Source organism: Piliocolobus tephrosceles, chromosome 8 (assembly GCF_002776525.5).
Source record: "Piliocolobus tephrosceles isolate RC106 chromosome 8, ASM277652v3, whole genome shotgun sequence".
Classification (NCBI taxonomy): domain Eukaryota; kingdom Metazoa; phylum Chordata; class Mammalia; order Primates; family Cercopithecidae; genus Piliocolobus; species Piliocolobus tephrosceles.
This window is the reverse complement of record NC_045441.1, coordinates 104107715-104133857: the sequence shown is the minus strand read 5'-3', so window position 1 is coordinate 104133857 and position 26143 is coordinate 104107715. Positions and strand designations below refer to the sequence as shown.

General features: G+C 37.4%; 1 protein-coding gene across 9 annotated transcripts in view; it reads left to right on the top strand.

The window, feature by feature from the left end:
* IMMP2L (inner mitochondrial membrane peptidase subunit 2) overlaps positions 1-26143 on the top strand; it is an 872087-nt gene that overhangs the window by 49057 nt on the left and 796887 nt on the right. For all 9 annotated transcript variants that reach the window (XR_002734940.1, XM_023228172.2, XM_023228173.3 and 6 more), the window contains one exon: positions 18372-18475. Coding sequence is in view for 8 of the 9 variants with exons in the window: in XM_023228172.2 (XP_023083940.1) it covers positions 18372-18475 (104 nt within the window). In the remaining variant the exon portion in view is untranslated. The remainder of the gene's footprint in view (positions 1-18371; positions 18476-26143) is intronic.

Sequence of the window (26143 nt, the reverse complement as noted above, 5' to 3'; positions counted from 1 at the left end):
CCCTCATTCCACCTCTTTAACACCTGATATGAGGAAGTGAAGGGCCTACTTGCCCCATCTTCTTATTGCTGGGGAGTGAAGTCCCGTTCCCTGATGGGCCCTGCTGACACCATGGTGTTGGGGGATTGGGTGGGTAGTTTTTCCTTTGATGTTTGACTGGATTAGGATGGTTATTAGCAAAAATGTTTCTGTTCTGCTAGGTCTTTCCTTTCCTGGTCCTTTGGCTAGAGAGAGAGGCATTTCTTTAGGCCTTTTTTTTGTTTGTTTGACAGAGCGAGACTCTTGCCAGACTGGAGGGCAGTGGCGCGATCTCCACTCACTGCAACCTCTGCCTCGTGGGCTCAAGCCATTCTTGTGCCTCAGCCTCCTGAGTAGCTGGGATTACAGACTTGCACCATCATGCCTGGCTACTTTTATTTGATATTTTTAGTAGAGATGGGGTTTCACCATGTTGCCCAGGCTGGTCTCAAACTCCTGAGCTCAATCGACCTGCCCGTTTCAGCTTCCCAAAGTGCTAGGATTAAAGGCGTTGGCCACCACATCCTCAGGCCCTTTTTTTGCTTGACCTGTTGGTAGATACAGGTTGCAGGATTCTCTAGTGCCTGGTCTAGGATATATGGGATGGAAAAAGTCCAGGGGAGTTGCGATGGTGTCATTTCTCAAGTCCTGTGGTTCCTAGCCTCTAGTTTATCTTCTTTCTACCTTGCAGATCTTCCTATATTTTTGTTTCTGGTGTTATGTTCAGGGTGTTTTAGTTGTAAGAGGGATGACTAATGATCAATGGATGAATTCGGGTCCTGTTTTTTAATCTTTCCAGATATCAGAGGTTACTGAGGTTTGGCCAGTGGAAGATGGGAGGAAGTGAAGTGCCATTTTTAGACCTGGCTCATGAAAAATCTTTGCAATCCTCCATGCTCTCTCCTCTGTCTGCTGGCTGAATGCAGATGTTTTGTATTCTTTTATGAGCTAGTTAGTTAGGTGTGGCCACTAGAGGAGACAGAGGAGAGGCTCAGGAAAACAAAGTTTATTAGACTTACAGGTCCTAGAGACAGGAGCTAAAGCATGGTATGTGGGACCACATGGGAAAGACACCAGAGTGGTCAGGAAGCAGATGACAATAGCAGTCAGGCCAAAGCTTTTTTTGGGGTTTCTATGCAGGAAAGGCAAGGCAAGGCAAGGCAGGGCAGGGTGAACAGTTTAGGATTGGCTAGTTTGAATAATTCTGGCAGATTCTAAGCTGTAGGGGTGGTCCCTGGTTGCCTGATACCTGGCCTTGGGAAGATGAAGGCAGAGGAAATTGTCTCCAGGGTTATACTGGCTGGAGGACATATGGTTCTGGATTGGTTAGTTTGCATATGAAAGGCGTGCTTCTGGTTGAGCTCTTGCTAGCTGGAAGAATTGGCTAGGTCTGGCAGAGGCAGTGTCTCCCCAGCTAGAAATGTTTTATTAAGGTGTCAAAACATCATCATATACAGGATATCTACACTGATATTAATATCTGTATCAATACCTATATCTTTATTTATGTATATGTATGTATATAATACAATACAGCAGAGGATCCAGTTGAGGACACGATGCCACAGGGGATGGTAGAGGTACAAGCTCAAAAAAACTGGGGTTTCTGAATGATTGTGTGGAGTCAGTCCACTCACTATTGTGTTATACCACTGCGCTTTTGAAATTCTTTTTACAAGCATTTAGCCTCTTCTGATTATGTAACACAACTCATTATTTTATCTTTTCTTCTCTGCTTTTTCTTAAGTTCCCTTTAAGTCTAAACTCAAGCTCTGTCTTCTTCATGCAACTTTCTTTAATTCTGTCATTCACTTATTAGAAATCCTACAGCATTGTAAGTTAACTCATGATTATAAATCCTTTTGTACTGTCCTCTAATTATTAATTTCATGGGTTAACAATAACTATACTTTGTAAGTTTCTAAAAGAAAGGGACCATAATCCTCTCACCTGCTAGTTCAGAGGGATGCTGGAATAAATGGATATGAAATTTCTTCTTTGAAGCATTGATATGCCTGAATAATTAAACCCTACAGAAATATGATAAAATGAAATTATGATCATTAAAATTTTTTTTTTCTTAGACTTTGAGGGTATTTCTGGTGAACTATTCTCCTAAAACGTTTTTAGCTTCTTGATGAATTCATCATATTCTTTATGGCAGAGATTTTCAAACCTTTTTGCTCATGACTCATATTAAGTAATGTAGTTTTGCACTATACACACATACATGCAACTGGAACAGAAGTTTCATTTAACAATACTTAAACCATAATTACTATCATTCTGTGCAATGCTGTCTGATATTTTCTGTTCTGGTTATAACCTATTAAATCGATGATTCTGACTCACTCATTGGTTGTGACCTGTAGTTTGCAAAATGCTGCTTTATTGCTGGAAGGAAGCTTACAAGGGTGAGAGAGCTCAGATTGAGCTATAACTAAGGGAGTGGAGCATGTAAGCTTTTGATTCTGAAATTTTAAATGTGGGCTTGTCATAAGCACTTCAAGCAATAAGTGCAACACGAAGGATAAGGAGCCCCATAGTCTGTCCCTTGTTTAAGAAAACCCTTTTGTAGCTGCTGTGGTCCTTGGGCCTTTTTTTATTACATCATCTGGGGTACTTATTAATGAGCCCCATTTCAGACCTATGAAATTAGAATCGCTTTGTGAGGATCTTGGAATCTGCGTTTTAACAAACTGTAAATACTAAAGTTTGAGAACCATTTTCTTAAGGAGAGCTCCATGTCTTGGGTGAGGGCAAATTGTTGGGGGATTTGCTAGACATGGTAATTGCTTTTGCTTGAAAAATCCTCATTGCCTTTGTTTACTAAACTTTTGAATTCTTAGTCTTACACCTTTTAAAAAATTTGTTTTATTTCCCATCTCTATGTCTATTAAATTATTTATCATATATTTGTGCTAGTTTTAGATTATTGTTTCTAACACTGAGAATGGCAGAAAGCAGCCAAATGCCTAGGCAGAGAGGGTGGGCCCCCAGTGAAATCCCCTTCCAAGCCCAAGACAGTTTAAAGCCTTAAAGCCAAGCTACAAGTTACATCCTCAGACTGGATTGAGAACTTGCCTATTTGACATGCTTTCCTCTGATAGATCCCCACCATTCACCCATTTTACATATACCCACTCTTTCCTAACTGGTTTTCTACACTGTTGTGCCCACCTTTGAGTGGTGTCTTTACTTTAACCTTTTTTGCATAGTCACAAACCAATCAACACACTCTCCCCATTCTGAGTCTATAAAAGGCCCTGGACCCAGCCACACTGGGGACTTTCCTGCCTTCATATAGGGGAACCATACCCCTTCCACCCACTGTGCCCCCTGGTTGCTGAGAGCTTTCCTTTTTTGCCTATTAAATTCTACTTTACTGACTCTCTGGTGTCTGCACGCCTGACACCAGAATTCTTCCTGGTTGTGTGACAGGAACTCGGGCTTAGCTGAGCTAAGGAGCAGAAAGACTGCAACAACATTATACTGATGAGTACATCATTTTATAATATGTTCTTTTTTTAATTTTTAAATTTTAATTAAAAATTTTTCTATTTTATGAACCTTATTTTTATTTACGTTTTTTTAATTTTATTTTTTAAAATGCCTGTTTTATACTTTTTAGCTTGTCATTTGCTTTTAAGACTATTTAGTTATCTTTAAAATTTTTATTTTGTCAGTGAATTTTTTTCTTTCTTTTTAAAATATAAACTATCTTTTATTTCTGTAGCTTTTAAAATGATCAACAGAAAGCACAGTCACAAGATTGCCAGCTGAATGGATGGCCCATTCATTTAGCATGGGATATGTGTAGACTTTTATGGTAATGATTCTGTAGTGAATCAGGCCTCCCTCATTGATTTGTGTAGTTTCCTTCTACAGTGACTCTGACCATGTGACTTGTTTTGGTCAGTAGGATATAAGCAAATACTGCTCAAGAAGGAGCTTGGTCAGTACTTGTGAGCTGGTAACATGTAAGAACTCAGGCTATCCTGATGGAGGAGATTTTGGAGAATAAATGAAGCATCCTGGCCTTCAAGCCTCAGTTGAGTGCCTGACATGTCAATGAAGCCATCTTGAACTTTCCAAAGGAGGGAAGCCAAAATTGCAGGATCACAAGCAGATACATTTTGGTTGTTCTTTTTAGACACATAGTTTTGGAGTGGTTTGTTATGAAGCAAGAGATAACTGAAACAAAAAATGGCCTTTTATTAGTGAAGTGATATTATCACAAAAACCTAAAATATGTAGCATTGATTTGGGGACTGGTTGGCAGTTTGGGGCTGGTTATGTGGTGAGGGGAGTGTTGGCAGAGGCTGGACAAATGGCAAACAACTGTTAATAGAAAACAGAAAGATAGTAAAATATCTGTTACTGGGTACTGGAATTATGATGATCTGTTTTTTATAGTTCTGAAACATTTTAAAAAAATGTGAACTGTAAGAACTTCAAAAATAGAGGATATACCTAATGATCTTATAGATTTGGCTAAGGAGATTTCCAGGCAAAAATATTGAAATTGTCAGCTGGCTTCTTACAGCTTTATATAAGATATGGGAAGAGAGAAATGAACTTATAGCAGAAATTAGAGGAAATATAGGGTGCCCAGAACTTTTTGGGTTGGAAAATCTTTGAGGCAAAAGATCCTCAAAGTAAGAAATAGCCTGGGGTAGAGATCAAATCAGGACTGGAAGACTCTATTAAGACCTCAGGGCTGAGTGTGGTGACTCATGCCTGTAATCCCAGCACTTGGGGAGGCCAAAGCATGCAGATCACCTGAGCCCAGGAGTTTGAGACCAAACTGGGCAATGTGGTGAAACTCTGTCTCTACTAAAAATAGAAAACTTAGCTAGGCTTGGTGGCATGTGCCTGTAGTCCCAGCTACTTGGGAGGCTGAGGTGGGAGGATCACCAGAGCTCAGAAGGCAGAGGTTGCAAAAAACCAAGACTGTGCCACTGCATTCCAGCCTGGGTGACAGAGTGAGACTCTGTCTTGAACAAAAACAAAAGCAAAAACATAAAAAACCTCAGAAAGATATAAGGTGGTACTTAGTATATCTTTTTAATTAGACAACATAAATTGTAAACTCTTCAGGGCTTTGTGCCACAGCAGCCTGACACTTTCAAAGTAAAGAAAGATGTGGTTTGAAAAAAATTATGGGTCAGGCACGGTGGCTCATGCCTGTAATCCCAGCACTTTGGGAGGTCGAGGCAGGTGGATCACGAGATCAGCAGATTGAGACCATCCTGGCCAACTTGGTAAAACCTGTCTCTACTAAAACTACAAAAATTAGCCTGGTGTGGTGGCGTGCACCTGTAGTCCCAGCTACTCTGGAGGCTGAGGTAGGAGAATTGCTTGAACCTGGGAGGCGGAGGTTGCAGTGAGCTGAGATCGCACCACTGCACTTCAGCCTGGGCGACAGAGCAAGAAAAAGAAAAAAGAAGGAAGTTATGGATGTAGTTGGCGGGGGCGGGGGGGGTGGGGGGTGGGAAATGGAATGAGCCCCAACTAGATTAATGGGAAGTCAGCAGCATTTTAAGGGTGTTGAATTAACTTGTACTAAAATAGGGTCAATTTAGAAAGAGACCTCTGGGGTGTGTCCACCTTATTATGAAGGAGCATTTCTTTTTTTTTAAATTTATTATTTATTTTATATCATTATTATTATTATTTTAAAGAGACAGAGTCTTACTCTGTTGCCCAGGCTGGAATGCATTGGTGCAATCAGCCTCGAAGTCCTGGGGGACAGCTAATTTTTAAAATTTTTGTGTGTGGAGACAGTCTCACTATGTTGCCCAGGTGGTCTCAAACTCTTAGCCTGGAACCATCCTCCCGCCTCCCAAGAAGCTGGGGTTACAGGTGTGAGCCTGGCCTCCTTTCTTTTTAAAAAGGAGCCCAAAGCCCAGAGGGCAGAGCTAAGAGCCATGCAGACCAATAAATTAGGGAACCATTCCGGAAAGCAGAAAAGAGCCCTAATTAAAGGACATTCCTCTCCATGAGATGGGAGGCCTTGACAACACATGCTGCTGGATTTTAGGCTTTCTATGGACAAGTGACTTCTGTGTTTTTTTCATTGCCTTTTAAAATCTATGGTTATCTTCTTTCTGTCTTCCCATTATATGTTTGGTGTTTGGGAGACAGATAATTTATCTTTTCACTTCGTAAGTCTCTGATTTGAGATGAGCTGCGCCCTGGAGTCCTCATCCATTCTGGGACCTGATGCATATCATGAATTAATGAACATGAATCCTATTGCAAACATCTGAGGAGACTTTGGGGCTCTTAGGAAGGGTTACCTGTATTTTGCATGTGTGAGGGATATGATTCATTGGATCTAGAGGGCAGAGCTTTGGTAGATTGTTACATTGATATTCCCTGTCTGCCCCATCCCCCATGAGCCATGCTCCTTGGTACTAAGCTCTATGTCGTCCTCTCCTACACTGATTGTTGACTTGGCCATATGACTCCCTTTGGCTGGTGGAATATCAGCAGATACACAAACAGAGGCTTGGTAGATGCTTACACAAGGGAGTTTGTGCTCCTGGAACACTGCTGCCTCCATGGCTGCAGCTGCCTGAGTGATCACAGCCAGACAAGCTGGCTAATTGCATAGCTAAGCATAGCCTAAATTGTGGAATCATGAACCAATAAATGACTTTTGTTTTAAGTTTTGGAGTGGTTTGTTTTGCAGCAGTAGATAAGTGATATCAGGTATATATGCTTTTTTTACCCCTTTTTATCTGCCACAGTGCTTTTCAGTTCCTTTTGATAAGCTGTTTCCTATGCATGTGAGCTCCTTTGTTCTAATAGCTTTGATCAATGTAATTTAGGGTACCCAGGTACCAAAATTTGTATTTACACACATTTGTAGTGTTAGGATGGTGACTGTTTCTTTTTTATTTTTTTCCTTATAATGCAGTATCAGGTTCAACAATGAGGAGCTAAAGGATCTAAAATCCATGGTATTATCTTCACAGATTTGTTCACAGATATTATATAAGCCATGTGAATAGATTGCTACACCATTGTATACGTTGGGGAATTTGGCCTCTTTGGAGTTACATGCTTCTGAGGGAATCATGCAGCCTCCTAAAATCTTTGTTATTTGTTGAATCATTTCCTTTCTATGCTACACACTTTACCATGGACTTTTTTTCTTTTTCTTTTTTAATAGGTTAGGAGACAGAAAAGTGGTTCTGGGCAGGAAAAGCTTAGCAATGATTATAGGAAAGCCTTATTCAGTTTTATGAGGAAGTTAAAGATTCAGCATGTATCCTGCTGGGACTTTTCCGTGTAGCTGGCTTATTTTACATATAGCAGTCAGTCTTCAGGTTAATATGCAGATATGTTTATATAAATTTTATATTTCATGGACTATACGTGATCTATGTCTGATATGGTTAATTAGAACTATACATTAGAATAGCTATCTCAAAACTTGTTTTATTAGCTAGGAAACACTATGCACATATTTAATGGTAGTATTTTATAATTAGTGCATTGAAACAGAAACTTTGCAGATTTGAACCTTGCAATCTAGTTGTAGCAACCTGAATTAAAGAGATGCTTAAATACTGAAGAGCTTGTTTAAAGAACACAGACTTTAAAAATATTAGTAATAAGAGGATATAAAAATCAGATGCTTTCCCCTTCAAAAGCAATTCATTGCTTAGTGCTTACAATAATATAAAAGCACTGCATATTGATTGGCAGAAAACTTAGAAAATGTAGAAAAATATGGAAAATAAATAATTGATACCACCTTTCAGAATTATTTCTTTTAAATATATTATTATATAATAGTAATAGTTAACAATTATTGAATGATCACTATGTTCAAGTCATTACAGTATTGACTTTATAGATATTAGTTTATTTACTATCCCCCACAACTGTATGATGAAGATACTATTGTTAGGCCACTTAACAGACGAAGAAATACAATCAGAGAGATTGGATAACTTACTGAAGTTTGCAAAGATTTAAACCCAGCTTCTGACTCCAAAGTTTGCCTTTCTAAACCATTATAAGTTATTCTGTTTCTTTTCTGCACAGTTTCCTTCTTTACATTATTCTGTTTCTGTTCTTTCCTTTTTTCCTCCATCCCATCTTTCCCGAAATTGGATCATACCAGTTTGTCGCATTTTTCACTTATTTTCCAGACAAATCCAAATATGTATTTTTGCACAGTGTAATTTTTATAATCATTTTTTATATTCATACAGTTTAACCATTGCTAAACCAAGGTTTAGTCAGTTTCCTATTATTGGTTTTGAGCTTGGCTTAGTTATTCACTTGATTTTAGCTAAAAGATTGAGAAGCTATTCACTATTGTAACTAATGTATGATGAATATCTTTGTATGTGTTCCTTTGCACATATGTCTACTTAGTTTCTTAGGACATCTTTTTAAATGTGACATTTTCAAGTCTAAGGACAAGATCACTTTTAAGACTTTAAATATATTTTGGCAAATTACCTTGTTGATAGTTTATATAAAGATTTTCATTCCTACAGGTAGTATGTGAGGCCTATGATACTTTGATGGATGTGATGTTCTATAGTAGAACATGCAATTAAGTTTAGGAGAATGAAAAATTAACAACCCAGTATAATTCTGAGTTAAAGCAATATGTTATATGTTCACTTTTATTTTATTAATATAGTTTTACAGGCTTTTAAAAGAAAAATTAAGAAATTATATTATAATTAGGGTTCACCAGAGAGACAGAACCAATAGGATATATATCTGTCTATCTGTCTGTCTGTCTATCTATCTGTCTATGAAAGGGAATTTATTAGGGGAATTGGGTCAAGTGATTTTGGAGGCTAAGAAGTTTCATGATAGGCTCTCTGTAAGCTGGAGGTCCAGGTAGCTTGGCTCAGTCCAAGTCTGAAGGTCTCAGAACCACAGAAGCTGATGGTATAACTCTCAGTCCAAGGCCAAGGGCCTAAGACCTGGGGGCTGTGGTTCAAGTCCCAGAGTCTAAAAGTCAGAGGACCTGGAGTTCTAAGATTTCCAATGGAAAGAGAAGGGTGTCCCAGCTTCAGGGGGTGGGGGTGGAGGGGGGGAGGGAGAGAGAGAGAGAGAGAGAGAAAGAGAGAATATTTACCTTTCCTCTTCCTTGTTCTTGTGTCCAAGCCCTCAACTAATTGCATGGTGCCTGCCCACGTTGGGTGACGGTGGATCTTTCTTACTCAATCCAGTGCTTCAAAGGCCAATCTCTCCTGGAAATACTCCCTCACAGATACAACCAGAAAAATGGTTTCTTAGCATTCTGGGTAGCCCTTAATCTAGTCAAGTTGACACCTAAAATTAACCATCAGAAGGGGTATGGGTAATAAGTACCCATTATATAAGAAGAATGTTTCATTTCTAACTTACAGCTTTGTACAGACCTGGGTACATTATAGTCTATTTTATTTTATTTTTTTATTTTTATTTTTATTTTTTTGAGACGGAGTCTCGCTCTGTCACCCAGGCTGGAGTGCAGTGGCCAGATCTCAGCTCACTGCAAGCTCCGCCTCCCGGGTTTACGCCATTTTCCTGCCTCAGCCTCCTGAGTAGCTGGGACTACAGGCGCCCGCCACCTCACCCGGCTAGTTTTTTTTTTTTTGGATTTTTTAGTAGAGACGGGGTTTCACCGTGTTAGCCAGGATGGTCTCGATCTCCAGACCTCATGATCCGCCCGTCTTGGCCTCCCAAAGTGCTGGGATTACAGGCTTGAGCCACCACGCCCGGCCTATAGTCTATTCTATTATGCACACCTAGTGAGACAAATCTGAGAACTCTAGAAGCCATGCAAATTATGGAGACCCCTGAATAGCAAGGGAAGAAAGATGGCATTGTAGACCATATTGTCCACATTCTTTCAAAAGTGTGGCATCTAAAAATTCTGTAATCAGAATGTACATTTACTTTAACTGTACTTATGTCATGCTTCTTGGCCAGTGCTGCAGTGTGAAAAAGTCTAAATCAGCAGTACTATTTCAGTTTCTTCTATTATTGCCCCTGCCCCCACAGATATGTCTTCAAAGTAATGGTTCTTCAAAAGAAGTCTGAGGGCTACTGTTGGGTCCTTGTGACTGCAGCTGGGCTCCATCTCACTTAAAAGCACGAAGTTTGATATTTACCTGTTGTAGATTGTATGTAGCCAGTGTGAGTGGTGATTTTTATAAGCCTGAAAAGGTTGAAAGCGTTGCACCCAAAGAAGTAAGGTCAAAACCAGGCTTTCTTGATGTCTTGGAAGCAGTGAATCATAGGCTATAGATTATTTAAAATTAAAATATGAATAAAAAATTTATAGTAAAAAGCCAGAATAATATCATTTATCGATTGATGGCTTTAGTTTAGTCTTACAAGGCAAGAAGTGTACTGTGACTGTGTTTAATTCTCTAGAAGAATTTTATTTTCATAAACCAAAACGTGGATTCTTCCAAACCTGTCATATGATTTGAAGTTAGACACAAGCTGAGGATTTAGGATACCTTGACGATAATATTTGTTTGTAGGACAAAGAAAAATCCTTCAGCATAGTCTTTGATCAGAGAAAAGATTAAAGCCTAACTTTTGTGTTCTGCTTGTTCCAAAAGCAGATTCAATAGATATTGGATACTTTTAGCTCTAGCATAAGTTATTAACATCTGTTGAAATATGCTGACTTATTTTGTATTTCTTAGAGTGGACTATATAGTACTTAGGTCAGAGCAAAGCATACAAACTAAATATATGTTCATGAGAAAAAACAACTTGTGAGATACAACTGAGCCAGAGGAAAACAAGGTGTGGGGAGGAGTAAGCAGTAGGGGACAAGAAAATGGAAATCATAATTTCATCAGCCAGAGCTAAGAACTGTTAGATTTTTTAATGTATATGTTTTTATATATCTCTGTATGTGTCTATATGTTTTTAAAAATAAGATTTTAAAACGTAATGGGTGTAAAATTCTTACAGGTATTCATAACTAATTATGCACATTAAATTTTTTTGGATTAATTTATACAGGCAGAACCATTAAGACCCCAAATAAAAGCATCCTAACTTTACTTGCTTAAAAAAAGTGAGGAAACAACAAAAAATTTAGAAATGAGGGGTAGAATTTTCTGCCTGAAGACTTTTAGTTTACTATGTAAAATGGGAAATATACAGGGCAATATTTAAATGTTTAATTTGTCTTAAATCTTGTGGAAAGGATACTGTACCTGATTTTGTTTCCCTTTATTTTGTTGTTGCCATCGTCATTAGTGTCCTGTTTGTTGACTGCTACTCTGTTTCATGACTGTAATGTTTTGTAGACTATCTCATTTAATTCTTGTAGCAACCCCATGAGGTCAGTGTTACTGCAGTCAGTCCCCATTTTATAGATGAGGAAATGAGACAGATTAAATAATTTGTTTCAGGTAATATGGTTAATAAGAAATGGAGACAAGATTTGAACATAGTTTTCTGTGTTTAGGGCAAGGACTATTCAAAACACTTCTCCAAGTTTGATTTTAAACTTTAGTGGTCCACGGTAGAAGCAGAGAAATAGATGAGCGTGAGAATGCAAGTTGTTGAGAGAGACGGAGAGAGAATATTTACCTTTCCTCTTCCTTCTTGTTGTATCCAAGCCCTCAACTAATTTTATGGTGGCTGCCCACGTTGGGTGAGGGTGGATCTTTCTTACTCAGTCCAGAGCAGATGTTTGGCTTGTTTTGTTCTTTGTTAGTGTTTTTCCTTTTGCTCCTGGAAATCACTGTGACTACTAGCAGGAATATCTGATACAATCAAATACTTGGAGATATAGGTGGAAACCTCTAGATTAAATATTCTCTGAGATTTCTTCAAAAACTGTATTATTTGAAGTTAGTTATATCTTGATGTAGTCTCTTGGAATCTAGGATTTAAAATATTAACAACATAACAAGAAAATACAGATTCTGTGGCCATATCAAATTATTATTTATGACTTTTAATTTCTACTTGATGGGTTTAACTTCATTGATTTGAAAAAATTGCTTGCTCTATTTTTTTTTTTTGTTTTGAGGCGGAGTCTCACTCTGTTGCCCAGGCTGGAGTGCAGTGGCATGGTCTCGGCTCACTGCAGGCTCTGCCTCCCGGGTTCATGCCATTCTCCTGCCTCAACCTGCTGAGTAGCTGGGACAACAGTAGTTGGGACTACAGGCGCCCACCACCACACCTGGCTAATTTTTTGTATTTTTTAGCAGAGGTGGGGTTTCATTGTGTTAGCCAGGATGGTCTTGATCTCCTGACCTCGTGATCTGCCTGCCTCGGCCCCCAAAGTGCTGGGATTACAGGAGTGAGCCACTGCGCCCGGATGTTGTTTTTTTCTTTTTAATAAAGCTTTTGTTTTTAGTGAATTACAGAAAACTGTGGTTCTTATAGTGCTATAGGAACAGCCTCCCAATTCAGGAAGGTTTTTCTTTAAAAATGTTTTGTTGATATTCATAAGTGTTAGATAAATAAATAAATAATATAGTTTACTGTGTTGTGATTACCATTATTTCATTATGAATAATAAAGCCCTATTCAACTATTTCTAACTCTTAAATTGCCTAACTTGATGAGACACAAAAAATTTCTTACTATACTTACTTATCTAGAATATGTTTTCATTGGAAGAGATGTATACATTATTTAGATAATGTATATTCTAGAAACTGATTTAAATAGCTTTTAAAAACCTTTAATCTTTTAGACTTTATAGAAATATTATTTTCCAACCAGTGTTCTGGGATTAGGTGTACAAAAATGGCTAAGACATGGTTTCAGCAGTTGAGAAAGTTAGACCTGAGTGAAAAGAGTCCTACCTGTGGGCAGATACCTATTAAGTACCTGCATTGCTATGGGAACACACATGAGGGAGTAGCTAATTTAAACCTGTGGAGGAAAGAAAAGGTAAAAGAAAACTCTGTTGCTTCCTTTGTAAAATCAACCAATGTCATTGAGGTGTTGACTGTTGATTCTAATATTTCACTGTTGGAAGTTAGACATGCTTCCTTCTGTTTTCTTCCCTTGCATAAATCTTTTGTTTATAATGCTTTACCTTTTGGTTCTAACAATTACAATTAGAAAAGTTGGGCATTTGAGTGATTCTATAAGGGAAAGATGAAGTTAAAATTTGGGTCAATGGAGACTTTTCTATCTCCATTGTTGGAACACCAAGATGTAATTTTCCAATTTCCTTAAGGGAACTGCAGCACGTTTTATATTTTTATATTTTTTAAAGGCTTTCCAGAGGAATCCCCATCAGATAAGGACTTTGACAAATGACTAGAAGTTTCCAAGTGGAGAAAAAACATTCTTGACAGAGGGGAAGTCTGATGATGAGGCATTCAAAGAGTGGGTTAGAAACTGGACCTGACTTACGAGTCTTCCAGTATGGGGGATAGGGTAAATGGTACTACTGTTAAATAAGGAGGGGAAGTGTATTTGGGGGCTGGAGTAGGCTGGAATAGGATCTTTGTTTTGACCTTGTTAATTTGGAAAATCTTTGGAAATTCCATCAATTGATTTTTTTAATTCTTTCCACTAAAATGTGTTAATTACCTGCAAAGTGCCTGATCTCACAAATATAGGCATAAGAAATAATTCTCAAAACTTAAAAAAACAAGAGCTTATAGACTCTTAGAAGGAAAGACAAGGGAACGATTATAATGCACATTTAAATATTATGATAGAAATAATCATAGGATGTGATGGTGAACTTGGGATTTTTGATCTTACGAGTTACAGTCACAAACTTCAAAAAAAAAAAAAAAAAAAACCAGTAAAAGAGACCAAGAAGAACAATCAGAAATAATTAAATCACCCTTTGTTCCTTCACTATTATGGCAAAAAAAAAAAAAAAAGAAAAAAACCAAATGCAGTGAAAGTACAATAGGGAGATTTTCTCTTTATGGTCCAGAGTCCAGATAGTTTCCCTCCAGGTCACCTTTACTGTGTCGGTTATATAGAAAGAAGAATACAAAGAAATGAGGGAAGAGGACCTGTGGATACTGAGGTCAAAGACAGAGAGGAAGAGGGAGATAGAGAATTTGAATGAGAAGTATGAATGAAATAGAGAGTGTACCCTTGTGGAAGCTCAACTTTTAATAATCTAACCTACTGTTGTGATGACAAAAGCTCCGTTCCCTAGCACCATGGCTCAGTAAAGCCCTTTGGACTTATGCTACCGTATTGGCTCTGTTCCTCACTCTATACCGTATTGGATATACCGTTCCTCTATACCGTATTGGATAGAGGCAGAGGAGGATACTGGGGGTAGAGAGTACAGACCTGCCTCAAATTAAAATTGTGATGTAGTAGTATCAATAATAGAAGTTATTGAGAGGTCATCTATGGGCCAAGAACTACCATAAGCACTTTAAATGAATGATCTTACCAAATAAGGTAGTGTAGTTCACTCTTGAACAATGACGGGGTGAGGGACCCAACTCCCATGCAGTCAAACATTTGTATGTAACTTTTGACTGCCCCACACCCCACAGCTTAACTACTAACAGTGTACTTTTGACCAGAAGCTTTCCTGTTAACATAAACAGTTGAGATTAACACATATTTTTATATGCTATATGTATTATATATTTTTATAATAAAGTAAGATAGAGAAAATAAAATGTTATTAAGAACATCATAAGAAAGAGAAAAAGATTTCTATTTCTTAAGTGGAAGAGGATCATCATAAAGGACTTCATCCTCGCTGTCTTCATATTGAGTAGGCTAAGGAGGAGGAGGAGAAAGAAGAGGAGTTGGTCTTACTGTCTCAGGGGTGGCAGATGTGGAAGAGGTGGAAAGGGAAGCAGGAGAGGCAGGCACACTCAGTGTAACTTTTATTGAAAAAAATCTGTGTATTAGTGGAACCATGCAGTTCAAACCTGCGTTGTTCAAGGGTCAACTATATTTGTAAAGCCCTTAAACAGTATCTTGCACATGGTAAGCACTTAATATATCTGGCTATTGTTATTAGACTAGGACACATGGTAAGTACTTGGTAGGTATTGGCTATTATTATTTAATTATTAATTAGATAATAATCATCACCATTTTCCTAGTAATGTATGGCATAATGAAGTTAAGTAACTTGCTGAAGATCATGTAACTAGAAAGAAATGGAATAATTTCTAATTTGGAGGTGACAGACTGATTAGTGTAGATATAGCATGAATTACATAATGATTGGTGCTTGAAATATGATGATGCTAGAGAGGAAAGAAAATATGTGCCAAAAGTAGAAGACATTATGATTAAAAAAAGATCACTTTAGCTTGCTGACTGATTGGATGAGAAGTAAGAAGACAACTAAGATTTTTAAGCTGGTTGACTGGGAAAGGGTAAACCGAATGTAAGAAAATAAGAAAGGACTGTGCATGTTGGCTCGTACCTGTAATCTCAGTGCTTTGGATGATAAGACAGGAGGATTGCTTGAGGTCAGGAGTTCAAGACCAGCCTGGTCAACATAACAAGATCCTCCCATCTCTAAAAAAAAAAAAAAAAAAAAAAAAAGGAAAACAAAAAAAGGAAACCAACTTAGCTGGATGTGGTGGTATGCGCTTGTAGACCTGTAGTCCTAGCTACCTGGGACCTGGGAGACTGAGCCCAGGCATTCAAGGCTACAGTGAACTATGATCATGCCAGTGCACTCCACCCTGAGTGGCAGAACGAGACCCTCTTTAAAAAAAAAAAAAAAAAAAAGAAGAGGCCAGTGCAGTGGCTCACGTGTGTAATCCCAGCACTTTCGGAGGCTGAGGTGGGAGGATCACAAGGTCAGGAGTTCGAGACCAGCCTGGCCAATATGGTGAAACCCTGTCTCTACTAAAAATACGAAAATTAGCTGGGCGTAGTGATGCGCACCTGTAGTCCCAGCTACTCTGGAGGCTGAGGCAGAAGAGACTATTTCAGAACAAAAAAACAAAAAAAACCTTTTTATTATTAGGAAGTGATAACAAATTCCATTTGAATCCTGTTGAATTTTTTTTAACAGGTAGTCAAGTGAAATGACTAGCAGGGAATTTAAAACTAAGTTAGAGATTTAGGTATTATCACTAAAGGAGTTGGTGAAAGCTCTGGCAGTGTTTGAGATGTTCAAGGATAACCAGCGTTTTTTAGCTGCAAAACCCTGGATCAAAAATAGTGTCAGGATAATAGCCTCCAGCCAGAATTTTGACATATTTGTCAACTCTTGCTTTGTAGAAAATCTACAAATAATTCCAGGAATCTTTAACAAAAGACATGCCATTACTGCTCCAGGGACTGGCTGTTGTCCTGTGTTCACTGTTTTCCTTGCTTCTGCCCCGGTTGCTGTTGTTGTGTCTCCACTGGCTTCTGTCATCAGCTCCTCAGTGAAGGCGGAGAGCCTCAGTTGTTGCTTGGCACCTTTCCTATCACCACAGAAATGGCCACTTCCCATGGTAGCATTCTTGGAGAGTCAGAACTCAAATCAGCAAGAAACAACCAACTACATCAAAAAGTGGGCTGAGGCTGGGTGCGGTGGCTCACACCTGTAATCCCAGCACTTTGAGAGGCCAAGGTGGGCAGATCATGAGGTCAGGAGATGGAGACCATCCTGGCTAACATGGTGAAACCCCATCTCTACTAAAAAAAAAACAAACAAACAAAAACAGCAAAAAAAATGTGGGCTGAGGACATGAATAGACAGTTCTCAAGAAAAGATATACAAATGGCCAAAAAGCATATGAAAAAATCCTCATCATCTTTAATTATCAGGGAAATGCAAATCAAAAGCACAGTGCAGTACTACCTCACTCCTGCAAGAATGGCCATAATCAAAAAATAAAAAAAAAAATAGATGTTGGTGTGGATGTGGTGAAAAGGAAACACTTTTACAATGTTAGTGGCAGTGTAAACTAGTACAACCACGATGGAAAAGAGTGTGGAGCTTCCTTAAATAACTAAAGTAGATCTACCATTTGATCTAGCAATCCCTAGTAATACTAGGTATCTACCCCGAGGAAAATAACTCATTATATGAAAAAGATGTGTGCTTGCACACATATGTTTATAGCAGCATAATTTACAGTTGCAAAAATATGGAACCAGCCCAAATGCCCATCAATCAACCAGTGGATAAAAAAAATGTGTGTGTGTGTATATATATATATATATATATATACACACACACACATATATATATTACTCAGCCATAAAAAGGAACGAAATAATGTTATTCACAGCAATCTGAATGAAATTGGAGACCATTATTCTAAGTGAAGTAAGTCATGAATGGAAAACCAAACATCGTATGTTCTCACTGATATGTGGGAGCTAAACTATGAGGGCACAAAGGCATAAGAATGATACATTGGACTTTGGGGACTTGGGGGAAAATGTGGGTGGTGGTGAGGGATAAAAGCCTACACATTGGGTACAGTGTACAATGCTCGGATGATGGGTGCACCAGAATCTCAGAAATCACTACTGAAGAACTTAATTCATGTAACCGAACACCCCCTTTTCTTACAAAACCTTTTGAAATAAAAAATGAAAAAAAATTAAAACACAGTGCAAAGGCTGTCTTAGCTCTTCTAATTATTTTGTCCCCCTGTTCTTGCCTCAAGCTTGTTGTTCATTGGCTTTGTCTGTACCCCTGTCCAAATGACAGGTATGCTGGTTTCATAGTTCCCCAATCAAATTTTTGTTTCTGTATGGTTCTTGACCTTCAGAAAAATTTTTACACAAAATGTTTCTCAGTTCTTGATCCATTAATCCTCAGGCACAGTTAGACTTCTCTGAATCCTAGGATGAAAGCCCCTTATTAGGCTCAAACTGGGACCAGGACCCTTAGGACATGTGCCCTTTTGAGAAAAGAGAGGTCAAATTGGGAAAGTCATCCATTTAATAATGATAATCCTATCACGTTTTTCTTTTGCCCTCTTCAGTTCTTCATATGACTGTGAAGATTTGTGGATATGACTGTGATTTGGGATTATTTCTTCTTTTACCCAGATGGAACAATGATGTGTACTACTGTGGAATTAGATTCTATCTGGATACTTTATTGGGAGGTTTGACTCACTTCTTCCTCATGTTTTTATATTATTCTTAAGGCTTTTCATACCTTTTTACTGGAGTTTACTAAAGATTTTAATGTCTAGCACACGTTCCTTTCAAATAAGTATTGGCAATTTATTTTTTTCTGGTTCATCTGTGAAGAATCCCAATGAGCCTTTTTGAAAACTCATCATTTGCAGTTACTTTAGAACAGCAATTTATAGAAAGATACTGTATTAGAAATGTTTTATTTCACTCCACTCGAGCTATGAAGTGCAAGAACCATGAAGATCGAAAAATACAAATGATAGATGTGTCTCTTTCTCCTTGTTTTCTAGCCTTCTTTGAATCCTGGGGGGAGCCAGTCATCTGATGTCGTGCTTTTGAACCACTGGAAAGTGAGGAATTTTGAAGTACACCGTGGTGACATTGTATCATTGGTGTAAGTAACTCAGAAGCATACTATATTTTATATAAAATTATTTATACTTATGCTGATTGAAATGGTAATCCATTGTTAATATCATTGCCAGTTATAAAATTGAGTACATGTTAAATATAATGTGTTTTTAAAAAATCAATTTTGCAGTGTAACAGTGCTCTAAAAAGAACTTTTTGTGTTTAAAATATGTTAGCTGACTAACATATTTGGATTGGGTAAAATGTATTTAATGTTGATTAGAAATTATTAAAAATACATACATTTAGTATTACTTTGGAATATTTTGAAATTTTGCATTTTGGTAAGCAACTTTTTTGTTACCCCAATGTTTTCTTGGTTTGTATAGATAAAAACTATCCCTAGAAGGTGATAATTATGACATGAGACTCATTGACATTTAGGTACATCAGGAGTTTAACTGAAAAAGGAAGTTTGAAAGACTAGTACTGGATGCTTCTGTTTGGGGCCAAAAGGTGGCACTGTTTCACTGTTATAATATTGTGACTGGTCAGGATCAAAAATTTCATTCTGGTCTTAATGTAGAAAAGGAATGTCAAAGTGTGCATAACTGACACAATGATATAATACGTAGTCCTAGGACATGCTTAAATGGTTTGGAGATTTTTGTTTGTTTGCTTTAAAAGTAAATTTACACTAGGAAGACTATAGCCAAACTTGTCTAATTTCTTCTGGTTTCAAATACTTTATAAAAATGTTATAGTATGATTCCCTGTTATGCCAGTTAGGGGAAACAATTAATGTAGCAGTGTTACTGCCATTTGATTTGGCTACAGTAAAAACCTGCTACTGGGTAAATACCTTTCCCATTTGTATTTCTGATTCTTGAATTGGAAGGATTTTTTTCCTGTTGGATGGTAACTTAAAATTATTTGGTAAAAGCATGACATTGTCTGCTTATTTGTACTTAACTTTGGCTAGTGCTTTGTGGAAATAGATATTCTATAAATGTGTTTCTTTCAAGACTATTCTACCAGTATTCATTTGAAGACATATTAACCAACTCTGGTTAGTGACTAATGAAATAAATTCAAGTGGAGTTTTGTATGGCAGACATCCAAGGAGGGGGATTAAATGCCTCTCAGGTTTTGAGTGCTTTTAAAAATATTAACCTGCTCTTTGAAGTGTACTTTTATTTTGTCATTCAGAGTACTATTTTTGCAACCTCCTAAACAACCTTTTCCATGCTGGGTTAGCCTGTCATATGCTCATTATTGTTTTGCCTTTGGTTTGACAAGGTTACATCCTCACTTAGTTGGTGATGGAAAGGATACCCACCCAAGTGAAAGAGGTCACACTATATACAGACAATTGTGCAGTATTTTTTTCCCTGTGAGAAACATACTCACTATCTCTAACCAAGTGGACTTGAATAGATAATTGAAGAATAAAACAAGGCTCCTTGATATTCAGGGTTGCATGGGTTCATAAAAGTACCCTGCCATATCATGGAGTATATTAAAAAGAGCACATTACTCTTTTATGTAAATATTCATAGTGATTGATATTTATTATATACATTAACTTCAAAAATATTCTGTTCAAATTGGGATTGATATATAAATTATAGCTATTCCAGTTGAACTGTGTTTTTTTTCTGGAGACAGTCTCGCTCTGTTGCCCAGGCTGGAGTGCAGTGGTGTGACCTCGGCTCATTGCAAGCCCCGCCTCCTGAGTTCAGGCCATTCTCCTGCCTCAGCCTCCCGAGTAGCTGGGACTACAGGCACCCGCCACCATGCCTAGCTAATTTTTTGTATTTTTAGTAGAAACAGGTTTCACCCAACCATGATGGTGATGATGGTTTCACGAGACCATCTGTGTTAGCTAGGATGGTCTCGATCTCCTGACCTCGTGATCTGCCCACCCCGGCCTCCCAAAGTGCTCGGATTACAGGTGTGAGCCACTGCCCCCGGCCCAGACTGTGTTTTTAGTGACTCAGTTTTACGTTATATCTTTGTCATACACAAATAACACAAACTTTCACGTGCTTGTTTTTAGGAGGAGCCATTTACATAAAAGAGTGCTTAGTTACTAGTATTACATATTTAACAACAGATGATCATGAAGCAATATTGTTACTTTGAGAAAGAAACAAAAAATCTGATGCTAAATTCTTCTTTAGTATTATTTAAAGTCTTTTTTTAGGTCAGGGTCAGGTGGCTCAGGCCTGTAATCCTGGTACTTTGGGAGGCCAAGGTGTGTGGATCCCTTGAGCCCAGGAGTTTGAGACCAGCTCGGGCAACATGGTGAAACCCTGTCTCTACAAAAAATACAAACATTGGCTGGGTTTAGTGATGTGGGCCTATAGTTCTAGCTACCTGGGAAGCTGAGGTAGGAAGACTGATTGAGCCTGGGAGGTCGAGGCTGCAGTACTCTGTGATTGTGCCACCGCACTCCAGCCTGGGTGACAGTGAGACCCTGTCTAAAAAAAAGTATCTTTTTAGTCTTATGAGCAAAAATGCTTTCTAGCCTATATCCGTGTATTTTCATACAAGTTAGAAACTGCTTCCTTTTAGAAGATTGATGTTGGTTTGATTACAGTTCATAATATACATTTAATTTATGTTAAATATTGAATATTTGCTTTTCTTACACAATGCATCAGTTTGGTTTTAACATAGATGATAATTTTTGTTACTGCATTGGAGCATCCTATTTAAGAAATGTGTGACGAATACAGAAATGTGTATTAAAATGTTCAATTTAAAGCTAATTGTAAAATATGCTTTGTAATTTTATTTAGAAATTGATACTAACAGTATACTTCATTGATAAGTAATCTTTGAAAACCTTTTTATATTAAAAAAATCTTGAGACAGTGTATTCAGAATGTGTGGGAATACAACATTTCTACTATAGTATTTATGCTATTCTGGAAAATTTGCAGTTTGCAAATTCTTACTTAAATCAGTAGGGCTTATTCAACTTTATAACCAGAGCATTGATGAAAACAATAACAATCTCAATAAAAATACTAACACAGTTTATAAGACATGAAGTTTCTAAGAATTAAACGGCAGTAAAAGTAGTATTTTACTTAAAACATAACAGGTGGGGATTGCTTAGTGGTAGGTGGTATAAGGAAGGGTTGAGGCTGTCTATGGATACAAGGGCAGAAAGACATTATCATCAGACGTCATAAACAGACAAAAGCTTGTAAGCTTTGTACAAAATGTTCTGATACCAGAGTTGTATGCTCTCCTCATTGTTTTGTGTTACTTTGTTTTATTTATTTATTTATAAACAAAGATCAGGGTTAACTTTGCAATAGCACTTCTAGGAGAAAGGTTGAATGTATAATACTGATTGCTTCCTGGTTTGCTGCCATTAGTATACATAGCCTTCAGTTGCCTTTACTAATGAAGCAAAACATTAATGATCTGGGAAAAAAATTACATATGAACCAATGTAACTTCTGCATTACACTGAAATCTTTTTTCCGTTTACCGATTGTCTATGTTAATTCATGTTGCAGAAATACACACTATAGCAAAGCAGACTGTCCTTTCTATTGGAAGGGGTTTTGTTCAGAGTTGGTTGACCAGTGTTGTTTCCTATAGTGTGGGATGTCTGGCAGAGGGAGGTCGGTGCATATTATTTTTTTGCATCTCTTTCTTATTTTTCACTGTCTCTTTCTTTCTTGTAAAAAGTTGGTCACAGTGGAGTTATTGTTTAAGTATGTTATTCAGTAGCTATATTTACTTAATAACATTACTGATTGCACAAAATATGATTTGCTGTCATCAAGTCCTCAGTATATGTAGGTGGCATCATACTCTCTTAGTGATTTACAAACTCATAGTGGTGATTAAGGAGGATTTTCTATACCTTGGAATTGACTTTTCATTAACCTGTGTGATGGCCTTTCTGGTTCAACATAAGTTGCACTATTTCACAATAATATATCACTTAACAAGTCCATTGGGACAGAGGCTCTTTCGTAATAAAGTCCTAAATAATCACATTTAAAATTGTTTTAACTTTATTTTACTTTTATTTGTTTTGAAGAAAAGTTGCAAAAATAGTATAGAGAGTTCCCATAAATCCCCTAATGTTAATGTTATATAGAACCATAGTTCAATTACTGAAACCAGGAAATTACATCAGTAGAATATTATTAGGTATAATCTATAGACCTCATTCAAATTTCACCTGTTTTCCCACTAATGTCCTTTCTTTGGGCGAAGCTCCTACTCAAGATCCCATATTTTCATTTTTTATATCTCTTTAGTCACCTTTAGTATATGATAGTTCCTTGATCTTTGTCTTTTATGACATTGACACTTTTGAAGGGTACTGTTCAGTTATTTTGCAGAATGCTGCTCAGCCTCTTTAATGTTTGATGCCAGACTCTCTTTAAATGGAGAAGCACTAATGTTGATGGCAGTTGCTGAGGCTGAGGAAGCTGCAGCAGTGGGAACACCTGAATGAGGGAGAAACTGTCTGAGTAGGCAGTAGGGCCAGCTGGGGAGGTGGATACCACAGGGGCAGAGGAGAAGGAGATGGTAGGATTTCTCTTTCAGGCATGGGTTTTTTTTAGTTTCTTGGAACCACATACGTGGGTCATGACTACAAGGGTTCAGGGGTTCTAGAAATAAGTCTACCAAGTCAAATTTATAGCTGCTAGGAAGCAAAGAACAGAGCTGTGTGGGTGGGAGAAAAGGCCACAGTTTATAGACAGCTAGAAAGGAAGGATGAAGGGCTTCCTTTCTCTTCCTTTCCTGTTAATCTAGATCACAGATTTCACTGTATTGAGCCAGTGTTCAGTTCTATAGTAGAAGGTTGGTGTAAGGGAATTCTTTGAATGAGCATGCCTGTAAGTAAGCATTGTGCTAAGTGCTTTGAGTATGCTGTTTTTATTTAATTCTCACAATAGCTGGAGATAGTAATTTTTAACATAATGAAACAGATTTAGAGCAAGTGTATGGCAAGTAAAAAGCAGGGCCAGAATTTGAATCCACATTCATTTGACTGTAAGCCTGTACTGTCTGATAGAGCAAGCACCTGTAGTTATTGAACACTTGAAATATGGTGATTGCTGCTTGTTAAAATCATAATAATTTGGATATATTCTTGCAAATAAATATATTACTAAAATTCTACCTGTTTCTTTTTCCTCTTTTTCTTCTAGTTTTATTTTATAAGAGATTGGGTCTTGCTATGCTGCCCATGCTAGGCATGAACTCCTAGGCCTAAGTGATCCTCCTGTCTCAGCCTCCTGAGTGGCTGGGACTACAGGCAAAACCAGGGCATCTGGCTGATTCTTCCTTTTTAGATGTGCCTAGTAGAAAATGTAAAATTACACATGTGGCATACATTTTATTTCTATTTGATAACTGTGTTTAAATCTTTTCCCATTATACACTGTTGCATCCCTGGAGTGTGTCTGAAGTGAACTAAGATGAAATCCCAAAGTCTGAGATGGACAACACTAAGGTAGTTGCTATGAAGCAAAGGTAAACTTCTAAAGATAGGTAAACACCTGGTGTTGGTGAGAGTGCTGGAGTGATCAGGTCCAAAGACAGAGAGAAAAAGACACATAATCTATGGAGAGAAAAAAAAAAAAAAACAACCATAATATTTTTAAAGTATTTACTGATTGCTTATTTTTTTTTGTAGCCATTGGGTTAGGAGTTCTAACTTCACATTTATTTGATTCTAATTAAGAAAAACCAATAAAGTAGGTATTATTGTTATCCCTGGTTTTATAGATGAGAACACTAAAGCATAGAGAGGCTAAATAACCTGCTTAAGGACATAGTAAATATTAATAAATGGCAGAGCAAAGACTTGAAGTGCCTCACATCAAAGCTGTGCCTTAACCATCATCCTATAATGTCTCCATGTAATGTGGTATGATGCTATGGTTGAGTAACATTGATTCTCACCAAAGAAGTCATGCTGGCCCTGGTATGTCTACATCTCTTATTTTACTTCCATTTCTGTAGTCAAATTTCTGATACAGTGGTTCCTGAAATACATTGTAGTCTCCTCATCGATAACAATAATACTGTATTGTGAACATATAGTGTACATACAGTTTCAACAGCTGGTTTTTGTCATGCTAAACTAATTGCCACTTTCTGACAGATGGCCAGTGTAGTGTGGTGGCTGCTTCTCTATCGATAAATATGAGCAAAGAGTCATAAAGATTTGAGCTAGGGAAATAGATGAAATAGAATAGAGCCTTTGAAAACAAAACGAAAGGTTCTTTGTGTCTTGAGTGCTTGTAAATCTTGAAAGGTCCCTTGACCCACCAAGGAAATTAATTGGAACCTGCTAAAAATGGAATTTCATGTTTTGCCCACAGTAATGATAATACTGAATAATGACCCATAATTGTATTAAGAGCCAGTTATCAGTTGAGCTGGGAAAATATAATTGTGTATACTTATCTGTTCTATGTGTACTCATTCCCAATTTTTAAAACCTATGGCCAAACATTTTTCTGAATTTGTAGTTAATATAGTATATGTAGGAACCAAATATAGAAAGACCATGACTTTTACAGAAAGATTCTTTAGGGAGGATGGAGTACCTAGGTTTCTAGTTTTTTTTAAATTGACAGTAAAATGCTGGGGAGGGAAATCCTGTATTGCAGTTTATTTTTGGCACTTTCAATTATCCATAGTAATTTGCAGTCATTACTAAGTATGTGTACAAGTGACATTTTTTAAATTAAAACATGAGATAGTATAAGTATTATTATTATTAGATATAGATTAAACTGATTTTTAAATGCTGTTCATAGCCATACAAAAAGTTGGTATCCTTGGCCGGGCACAGTGGCTCATGCCTTTAATCTCAGCACTTTGGGAGGCCGAGGCGGGTGGATCATGAGGTCAGGAGATCGAGACCATCCTGGCTATGGTGAAACCCTGTCTCATACTAACAATACAAAAAATTAGCTGGGCATGGTGGCGGGCATCTGTAGTCCCAGCTAATCGGGAGGCTGAGGCAGGAGAATGGCGTGAACCCGCGACACGGAACTTGCAGTGAACCAAGATTATGCCACTGCACTCCAGCCTGGGCGACAAAGTGAGACTCTGTCTCAAAAAAAAAAAAAAAAAAAAACAACAAAAAAACAGTTGATATCCTTAAGACAGTCCTTAATAGCAATTTGTTTTCTTAAGTAGGATAAACTGTCTTCACAGTGCTTATACACTTAATTATGTAATAAGACATTTTCTTAGTTCAGAGACAAACTACAGCTTAGAAGTGTTTCGTAAATTTCAATTTTGAATTACTGAGATTTTGTGTTAATGTAACCATAGGAGATATATATAGCTTCTGCTCATCCTGTTTTATAAATTTTATATCCTTTAAGGTAACTATAAGTTATCAAAGAACAAAATTATACAGGCAACATTCTATTAAATACTAGTGCTTATGTTTATAAATGTTTTTATTTTTACTTGGAAATAATCTAGTCTCTGAGAACGCTGTTTCTTATATTTAAAAAAATGAGTAAGTACAAGACAGCATTTACAAAGGACCTCCCAAATACACTAAATATTATATGTAAGGAGTCAGATTTAGCTATTGAGGAGAAGCATTTTGAATATGTTTACATAATAATTACAACAGAATTAATTAATATTTTAGAGTAGTAAACACTTTAGGTTTCAAGCAGGAAATAGAACACAAGGC